The 9917-nt window shown below is 49.8% G+C and overlaps 1 protein-coding gene across 2 annotated transcripts in view; it reads right to left on the bottom strand.

The window, feature by feature from the left end:
• Positions 1 to 697: 697 nt before the first annotated feature.
• The window catches only part of prr36b (proline rich 36b), a 32991-nt gene continuing 23771 nt past the window's right edge, over positions 698 to 9917 (bottom strand). For both annotated transcript variants that reach the window (XM_031870933.1, XM_031870934.1), the window contains exons 4-5: positions 5204 to 5427; positions 698 to 5058 (exon numbers count right to left, since the gene is read on the bottom strand). In XM_031870933.1, coding sequence (XP_031726793.1) covers positions 1769 to 5058; positions 5204 to 5427 — 3514 coding nt within the window. In that variant the 3' untranslated portion in view covers positions 698 to 1768. The remainder of the gene's footprint in view (positions 5059 to 5203; positions 5428 to 9917) is intronic.

The raw sequence follows: 9917 nt of genomic DNA, 5'->3' as shown, positions 1-9917 counted from the left end.
CAGAGGTTACGTGACAAATAAATCAACGTTGACTTCCTGTTTCACACGCGGCACAAAGACCGGTCTCCTGGAGGATAGACCGGCATTTGTCTGAAGCGTCGTGTTCCTCTCCCATCCACCCTGTATGACTTTTTGCGGCCTTTATAAATTCTGGTTAATGATCACGTGGATTACATACAATTTGCTTTTGTCGCTATACGAGAACAGCTTTCTATGTGCTGAATGTGTGCGTGGATGCAGACAGATCTGAATAGCTTTCACTCTGTTTAAAGCACTTGTGTGTAGGTGTAGGGTTTATTTCCTGCCTGATTTCTGCTAAAGGTACCGTCATTTTAGACGATTAAGCCATTCGGTGAAACCTCCACAGGGTAACTTAAAGCGAGCGCCACCTGCCAAGGATGTAGCCTGAATGTGACGTTGGTCACCTTGTGTGGAATCTGAAGAAGTCATGAAGGCACATCAGCATGCTGGAGAACAGGACACGGGGACACCATTCGGATTACCTCTTTGATTCGAACCAAAATTCCATTTTCAATACACCATTGTGCAATGTCGCATCACTTCCTGTTTTACCGGTTATTTCCATGGTGAAGAGTAGGAGAGGCCATGGGAAATTTGAATTTGAATTGACAAACACACAGCGACTCGAACACGAGGCATGCTGGATCCACAGGGGAAATAAGAAACAGGAACAAAATGCCTTGCAATGATGTTTTAATGGAATTTTGAAAGATAACCTAGTGTGAATCATTCATCGATGAACATGTCTAGCGTAGAATTGTTTCAAATCCAAGGTAGTACACAGTCTTTATGTTAGTTAAACATGCAATATACTGTTGAAATAGTAAACCAAACGCTCACTATGAAAACATTTCAGCGAGTGATAGTGATGTAGGATAATGGGCGGCGGGTCTCACCACAAATAATAGGCGAGCTGTTAGTCTCTGGAACACAAATGATCAGCTAACTGAGGCTTGAAGCTTAGCCACTTAAAACCAAATGCCTGAAACACATACTGTACGTGACTGCACGTTATATACCTCAACAATCTATGCAAAAGAGCCTCTTGAAGCGCACATTCAAAACTTCACCGACTGCGATCTAATACTTCCCACACCTACCTCAACAAATCTGCCGCGTTAATATCTAGCCTTTATTTTGATAGCTAAAACTCGGAACACAAACTTTTAGAAAGGAGCATCGTGACTAGCGCTATGGTGCTGCTGAACATGAAGCGTGTGCACACAGGGTAGGGAGGACCAGGTTCCAACAGAAAAAAAACCAACAAATAAGCAAATACAAAACAAAAACAAAAGAAAATCATTGACATTTGTTCGGTAAAAACAGTAGGATAAATACACAATGAGTCCATTTCATTCCATCGGTTTTTTTTTTTTCTTCTTTTTTTCCCCGGTTTAAAAGCTCAGTCACAGAGGACCAATCAGTCAATACCCCAACGGGGGCTACAGAATATGCAGTGTTACTTAAAAAGGAACATTCTACTAGAAAATGGTAGTAGCTATTGTACATAAAGGAGTTTAAGCCATACACTCATAACCATGACCATAACAGTATGAAAGAGGGAGGCTCCATTTAAAAATTGCTACAGTCTTTTTTCCCCATCTTTGTTTTTAAATCTTTTCCTACAATCTTGCTCTCCTTTTTTTTTCTCTTCTAAGCCATCTAACCCAACTGGAGAGAAAACAAACAACAGGTAACAGGGGAGGGTTGCGGGGAAAAGGTGCATTCCAGGGGGAATAGGAGGGACTTATACATTACCTGCCAGAAAACTATCAGTCTTATCACATATGGTAGAGTAGTAGGGTGTCTGGCTCTCGCCGGTTTCTCCAGATTCCACGGCCCCAAGGTGGCTGCTGGGCTCCAACGGATCGACGTTCTCCAGGTGGTCCACTCCGATCTTTCCCCCCAGCATGTAGTGGTGCTCTTCTAGAATGCCGGGATGGTGGTCGTCCGGGTGGCCCATAGGCATCAGGTCCACGGGTCTGCCCAGCAGGTCCTCTGCCTGGGCGGCGGCAGCAGCTGATGGCAGGGTCAGCTCCTTGATGAGGGACGGGTCCTTGGCCTCCTCTGGAAGCTGCTCCTCATTCTCCAGCGAGAAGATCCCTGGGCTCTTTCCGCAGCTCTCCGCCATGGAGTGGGCGTTCGAGTTGGACGTGGTGCAGTCGAAGCCGTAAGATGCCACGGAGTTGGCTGACTGGGGGGTGGTTCCGCCGCCGTCCTCCTCCTCGCCCTCTCCGGCCGGCACATCCCCCGCCTCCTCGTCCTCCTCGAGAGCGGGCAGGCTGCGGGTGGGAGGAGGGCTTTCGAATCCAGCTCTCTCGTCGGTCACCGCCGGTGCGTCGGGGTCGTTTATTTGCATCTCGCCCTCTGTGTCGCTGGCCTCGTCTCCTGAGGTGGAGGGGGAGGACGGGGCGGATGCCGGAGCGGTTGGGGGTCCTGTTCCTAGGACCTCGTCGGCGGGGAGTGTCTCGGCCTCCTCCTCTTCTCCATCACCTTTCTCCAAGTGAATGCCCAGGTCCTGCTCCATGTCGGGTTGCATTGAAGAGGGCACTGGGGTCTGCTGTTTGTCCGAGCGGGACTCCACCCCAGAGCTGCTGTCGTAGTCTTGCAGTTCCTCCGGTGTGCTCGTCTCGCTACTGCTGTGTGCGGCCTGAGCTGCGCCGGGCTGAGACATCCCTGCAGTCGGGGACAGGACATGAGCCTCCTCCTCCTCCTCATCTGCTGAGCTCTTCATCTCCTCGTGGGCTGACTGATGCGGCTGTGGCTCATGCTCTGACTCATGGGCAAAGGAAGGGGCACTGCTCTCCACACGTGCGTGGGCAGGAGACAGGATTGGCGTCTCGGATTCGGCCGCACCATGGTCGAACACAGGGCTGGGGGAGGAGACAGCGAGCAGGGAGGCCGGTTGAGCCCAGGTATCAACGAAGGGGTTGGACTGGCCCCAAGAGGAGGCAGGGGGGACGCAAGGCGGAGGACCGGAGCGATTTAGGTTGTCTAAACGCTCCTCCTCATTGAAGTCATCTTCATCTACATTCCCACAGCTCTCCGTCACCCCTTCGCTGTGCATCTCCACATCTTCGTCCTCCTCGTCCTCGTCCCGCTGCTGCTGCTGCTGCTGCAACGCCTTGTGATGCTCCTCCACTCTCTCTGAGCTCAGGTCCATATCGTCCACCCGCTCGTCCTCCTCATCCTCGTCCTCCTCGTTGGCCAGAGTTTCCACGTTGGGGGAACTCATGAGATTGACGTCTCCCTCTGAGCCACGGAGGCTGGAGTCGATCAGGGCGTCGGAGCTCTGGGTGCCCTCCAGTAGCGCGGTGTGCTGGGTGCTGCTGAGGTCGGACACGCCCTGCTGCCGGCTGCTGGTGCAGCTGCTTACGTCCTCGGAGTCCATGCCGGACAGCGGGTCGTCGCCGTGCCACGCTGCGGAGCCGACAAAAGCCGAGGGCCTCACTTGGAACTCTTCAGAGGGTTGAGACGTGCTCATGTCAGTGATCAGGGACGAAGGCAGGTGGCCTAGTCTCCTCTGCTCCTCATCTTCATCGTCCTCCTCCTCCTCCTCCTCCTCCTCATCATCATCCTCATTGATCTCCTCATCAGCCTTTTCCACTGCCTCCTCCTTTTCGTGCGGGGAGATCAGGTCCCCGGAGGTGAAATCACCCATGGGCGGGCAACCCAGCAAGAGAGGCTCTGGCATCATGTTGAAGGCCGCCGCAGATGGAGCTGTGGAGGTCGGCATAAACAGGTTCTCCTTCTCTTCTTCTTCTTCCTCCTCCTCCTCCTCATCCTCCTCTTCCTCCTCCCTTGTCATCTGTGCCTCAAACTGGTGTTTATTCTCCCTTTCCTCTTCTGTATAGAAGTTCATTGTATTGACGAGGCTCTGGGGGGCAAAGTCAGATGGACCCAGGGCCTGGTTTTCGCCCCAGGGATCGGACTGGATGTGCATGTCCAGCAGAGAAGAGGCGTTCTGTGGCTCTCTGACGGGGGACACGGGGCCCGGTGGGGAACAAGGAGGAGACATGACAGTCGTTCCCAGGCAGGGAACCGATTCATTGGCAGACTCCTCATATTTGAAGTGGTCCAGCTGAGCTGACAGCGGAGCAATGGAGACTGGTTCGTGGACTAGTTCAGCTCCTGTATCTGACTCTGGCTGAGACAGTGGTTCTGGGAGGGGCTCTGGAGATAGTTCTCGTACTGGACTTGGTTCATGTACTGGTTCTCGTACTTGGTCTGGACTTGGTTCACGTACTGGTTCTTGTACTTGGTCTGGACTTGGTTCACGTACTGGTTCTGGTGTCAGCATCGGTATAGGCTCTGGTGTTGATTCCCGCACAGGTTCAGGTGTTGGGTCTGACAGTTGTTCTTGCACTGCTTCGGTCTGGCTGGACATCAGTCCTGCAGCAGACGGTATAGGCTCTGGTGTTGATTCCCGCACAGGTTCAGGTGTTGGGTCTGACAGTTGTTCTTGCAATGCTTCGGTCGGGCTGGACATCAGTCCTCCAGCAGACGGTATAGGCTCTGGTGTTGATTCCCGCACAGGTTCAGGTGTTGGGTCTGACAGTTGTTCTTGCACTGCTTCGGTCGGGCTGGACATCAGTCCTGCAGCAGACAGCTCCACAGCTGGTCCTGGTTCCTCTGGCCCTGCGACGGCAGCTGCCGCAGTAGCGATAGCTGCAGCTGCAGCGACGGCGGCAGCGATTTCCTTTCCGGGTTCTGCAACAGTTGCAGTTTTGGGGTTGCGTTTCACGGGAGTCGGGGTGCTGCTGCCCACAGTTTTCTTGGGGGCGGCGGTCTTGGCTGCAGCTGCTTTGGAGCCAGGGGTCTTGGGGGCATCCTTAGACGGTGTGGGTTTACCGTCTGCTTTGGCGCGGCTGGGTGCCTTTGTGTCTGCAGCCTTACTGGTGGCAGGCTTTTTGGCGGCAGCGTCTGATTTTGAGGCTGATTTGGGGGTCTCTGGTTTTGCCGACTTGGTTTTAGAGGAGAGGGTGAGGGGGGACTCTGCAGGCTTTTTGGATGCTGAAGTGGCTGGTTTGGCAACATCTGGAGGAAGAACACAGCAGGCATGGTTAAACAATATTAAACCTAACAACAGCCTATCATAACAAAATAAGCACTTGAATATTGTTAGGATATGTCAAACCTAATTTTGTACAAAAGAAAAGATGTATTCTTGTTTGCGCATCACCTTTTTTCACAGGGGTTGTGTTTCTGGATGTTTGCGATGCTGGAGGTTTGCCACCAGAGGGGGTAGTGGAGGTTACTCTGGAGGCAGCGGGCTTGGCAGTGGTGGAGGAGGTTTTAGGGGTGGTAGTTTTGGTTGCAGCTGGGGAGCTCTTGGTTGTGCTGGTAGTGGGCGGCCGGGTGGAGCCTGTGGCAGGACGAGATGACGCTGCCGTGCCGGGTGTAGTCCTAAAGAAATGAACACAAAGAAGAAGGCTGAGCGACACGGAGAGGAGCTACCGCACAGAGATCTGGGGCAGAGAAAACAATGCCGGTTATGGTTATATGTTCTTTTACAAATCCCCATGGGACAGACATAACTAACTTAGCTCAAAACAATGGCAATTTCCTTATTGGCTTATTGAAGCGGACTGAAGTGTTTGAGCTGTCATGCCACAGCTAGGGGGCCAGCCTCATGTGGTGGTCAGCCCTATACTCTAAGTGCCTCGGAATGGTCGTGACAGGGAGCAAGGTCCTTGACTTGTCATTCATTAGTTACTTCTGCTGCCAGAGGATACGCTCAGAAACAGCACAAACATGAGCCTACAAAACAATACAAGGGAGGATAAGGAGAGGACAGGCCGTCGTTAGTGGGTGCACAAGCAGCCAAAGCCCTGAACTAAATAGCCTTTCACAAATGTGGCATCAGCCCAAATCGAATGACTACTTGTAAACATGGTAATAGAAGGAGCACGACACTGACGACTGCGCTGTCGAAGATAAGAAGCTATTCCCACTTATCTGCTATATTTATTGTCTTTTATCAATTCTGTTGGTTTCATTATTTTATTGTTCTTTCTCATGTGCAGCCTCAATTTGGTTGTTTTTCATTTGTTGTCGTCTTATTGGCTTGTTCAGCCGCCTGTAAAGCATGTATGAAAGGAGCTGTAAAAAGAAAGTTTGATGGATTTATTATAAAAGACCACGAGCAAAAAGCATCGCGTGAGGGATTTGCATTAAATAAATCAGTAGAGCGCTGCCGGGATGAGTCCTAAAACCAGGAAATGAGTCAGCACTTTTGCACTTCATGTTCCCTCATTTCAAAGTCAATGGGTTTTTGATTAGACGTCTGAACTAAGGTTTATGGTTAACACAAGCTTTGGATACTTGAACAGTTAATGTTAAGCTTTTTCATGTCTTAAAAAAAGTGGCTAAATGAGACTACGAAGCGTAATCACACCAAACACTAGTGTGCCTTCAGCTCAGTGGGGGAGACGAGGAACATGTGACCGTGGTGGAGCTTGTTTACAGCCCAACGTTCGCTATTTACTTCTGAATATTTCATTCACCCTCAAAAATCATAAAAGCGGTATTCATTCGTGAAGTATAATAAACACCACAGAGCTGATTTTCTGCAAAATTCCGAAACCCAGCGGAAAAATCCCATCGGCACATTTTGTTGAGTGAACCGGTGCGATGCAAACGTCTGTGTTGGCCTCCACAAACACGTCATCCCTGCAGCATCTGAGCCCCAGCTAGCTCTTCCATAGCCGCCATGACGAACGTCCCCCGAGGGGCTTAGAAGCAAAGCAGTCTGGGAGGTGAGTCACCATGGACCCCAGAGAGGCATCCCAAAACACAGTCCACCCTTCTCTCTGATCTCTCGTCTATACCCACTCCCCACGAGGGAATGACACTTTTGCGCATCGGCCCGCCTGCTCTGAACTGTGTCACATCTGAGCGATGTAGCCTACGTGTAGTGGTCCTGACAGGGCTGTGGTGTGCAGTCTCCCCGGGCCCATGCTGCACGAACTGCCTGTTTCTAAATAAAGACTTGAGCGAGCACTGGCAGAGAGAGACAGAGAGACCGAGAGAGAGAGAGAGAGAGAGAGAGCAGGGAGGTAAGCGGGAGAGCGAAGATGGCTGGGAACACGTTAATCTTTAATACTGAAAGGAGAAACTAAAATAACTCCTCCGAATGAGCCAGCTGGAATCTCGGGCTGTGTTAAAAGCACACTCTTGTCTGCGAGGGCGGTGAGCTGGTGCGTGCTGTTCGCTACCTGGCAAACGTAACGGAATACAGTTTGGTAACATAAAATGAGATTAGAGCCAGGGAGCGACGGGTGGCAACACAACCAGGGGTGTGGTCACGTCGGGAGTTCAAACAAGCTTTTACAGCTGATCCACAACATTTCAGGATCGCTTCGGGGTAGTGAAAGGTGCGTTACTCATGCTGAGGTTGTTGGATCGTGTCAATGCAGTTTTGATAATCTACAACCCATAAAAATCTGGCTGTGGAAAACCACGAACGAACTCATCGGTGACGCGTCGTTTTACTGTGTGTTTACTGGAAAATCAGAAAGGCTGATGAGGTCATTTGAAAAGCCACGCCCCCTCCTTTTGTAGAAGAGACGAGGAAAATGATTATCAGCTGGCACAGAAGTGGAATGTACCGTGCTGGCTAAGGGAAAAAACGTTTTAACAAAAAAAAAAAAAAAAAAAAGTCTTTAATTAGAAATCGAATTTAATTAAAATTTATTTAATCTAAAATGTCTTCTCTATAAGATTCTGTACTACAAAGCTCGGAGTCCTAAATTAAATCAATTAGATAAATTGGGAAACGTTAAAAGAGATGTTTATTGGTCGGCAAATAAACAAGACGTTAAAATGTGAAATTATAAATAAATGTTGGACTCTGTGGAGCCTGAATTAGGGAGTAGAAGATAAGAAAAAGAGTTACAGGGGGAGGAGAATGGGGTGAACCTGGCATTAGAGATGAAGCATGCTGAGGGGGATACTCGGAGAGAGCATTTGCAATAATCCGTCTGATAAAAGGAGTATGGATAATCCAAGAAGACAGGTACTGCTTTAGAGAGTGCTGGAAATGAACCGGGCCACTGAGAAGGAAAGAGGAAAGAGGGAGACCAAGCGAGAGAGATGGGACGGAGGGGGCAGATAATTATTCATCCGATTACACATTATCTTATATCGATGTCTTCTTCTTCCTTTATCAAAGAACACTACAGCATCTGAGAGACAGGGCCACGGTACGATAACTTATTGCAGTCTTTAATTAAATGTTGCGAACTCAATGGCGGCTTGTGGGAAGCCGTGTAGTTCATATTCCCCCCCGCCGAGAGAAACAGACAGCCCAGAAAAAACAACTGTTTGGTTGCTACTGGTGCACAGCGAGGTGTTTAACGTTCGCCTCTGTCGCCTGAGGATCATTATTAACACTCTAGTATTATTGCAACTACACATTTCCTCAATCACTGGGGCAGAGGACGGATTACTGTGTAAAAAAAAAAAAAAAGAAGCGGTTGCCTGCTGGTGCTGCTTTGTTTGAGAAGACAACAAGAGTCGGGCTGCGATTTGAATAATGAGATGAAAGGGGGGGCACATGAGTAAGCAGGAGCTAAGCGAGCAAGCAGGCAGACATCTTCCCCCGCAGCAAAGGGGCGACGTAACCGTGGAGGAGGGCCCTCCCAAACTATTTTAAGATGATGCCGTGTTAATTGAGCACCAGACATATGGAGGCAGGATCTTCAGCCTGGTTGGAGCAGCCTCTCGGGAAGCACACAGTCATGTGACCGAGGGTCATTGTTAAATGAACCTGATGAGAGGGCTCCGCTCTATATGTGATCATCCCTTTCCTAACGTATCTTTATGGGACAACAGGAGCTCACTGTGGTTGGTAGCCCGAAGTCACAGAGGTGTCTGCTTAATCTGCAGCAGCAGCAGAGCAGGAAGTGCAGCCCTCTGGTGCTTCATGTTCTACAGTGTAGATCAAATACAACCTAAACCAAGGCGGCATCTCCGGATAGGAGAAGTGAAGCCAAAGCTGAAGTGCCTTAAACTCACTCTTTTTGATGGCCATCAGGGGGCGACTCCTCTGGTTGTATAGAAGTCTATGAGAAAATGACTCTACTTGTCTCTTGATTTATTACCTCAGTAAACATTGTAAACATGAGTTTATGTCTCAATAGATAGATAGATAGACAGATAGATAGATAGATAGATAGATAGATATGCTCAGCTTATGTTTGAAAATAGAACAGCTGATATGTGGGTCTGGTTCCACAAAGCGTTTTCTCCGATGTCTATTACATCTATCACATGTCTGCGGCATGAGTGAACACCCACAAGCAAGCCCGTGCACTCTCCAACCTTTGTCTCACACACTCAGACGTGCACGCCTCCTTCCGTCCCTTTCCTTCTCTCTCTGGACTCGTTCCCGCTACATCCATTTGGTAATTGGCTCTGCGGCTGCACCTCCGTAAAAACCACGGATGTCACCTGCCACACCCAAAGCGGGACGGAGGATTTACAGCCTGCTTAGTGCTGGATGGCAGCACAGTGTGTGTGGAGAGGACCCTGAACGCTGCCCGCCACACACACACACACACACACACACACACAGGCCCATTACATCAGCAGTAATTTGTTAGATCATGAGGAGGGTTGCATTCAATTCGGTCCAATAAAAATATATCATCCCTGAGGGACCATCAGGGAGGAAGACAGCATGACTAATGTGGGAACATGGGGTGGCTGAGAGGTTGGCAAAGAAAGCGAGGGCAAAAATGGAAAAACCGCCTGATCGCCCGACAGCGAGCTCGTCCTATTTTCCTCCTCAGAGTTTGTGAAATAAGGACTGAATGCCCTTCCTTTGTCCTCTAATCTATAGGCCAATATCACCCTCTGCTTCACACAGAGACACCCTCTGGTCCTCCGCTTCT

The sequence above is a fragment of the Anarrhichthys ocellatus genome, unplaced genomic scaffold, assembly GCF_004355925.1.
Source record: "Anarrhichthys ocellatus isolate YVR2014 unplaced genomic scaffold, GSC_Weel_1.0 scaffold55, whole genome shotgun sequence".
NCBI lineage: Eukaryota > Metazoa > Chordata > Actinopteri > Perciformes > Anarhichadidae > Anarrhichthys > Anarrhichthys ocellatus.
Note: the sequence above shows the minus strand (reverse complement) of the source record. Positions and strands in the feature narration are given on the sequence as shown.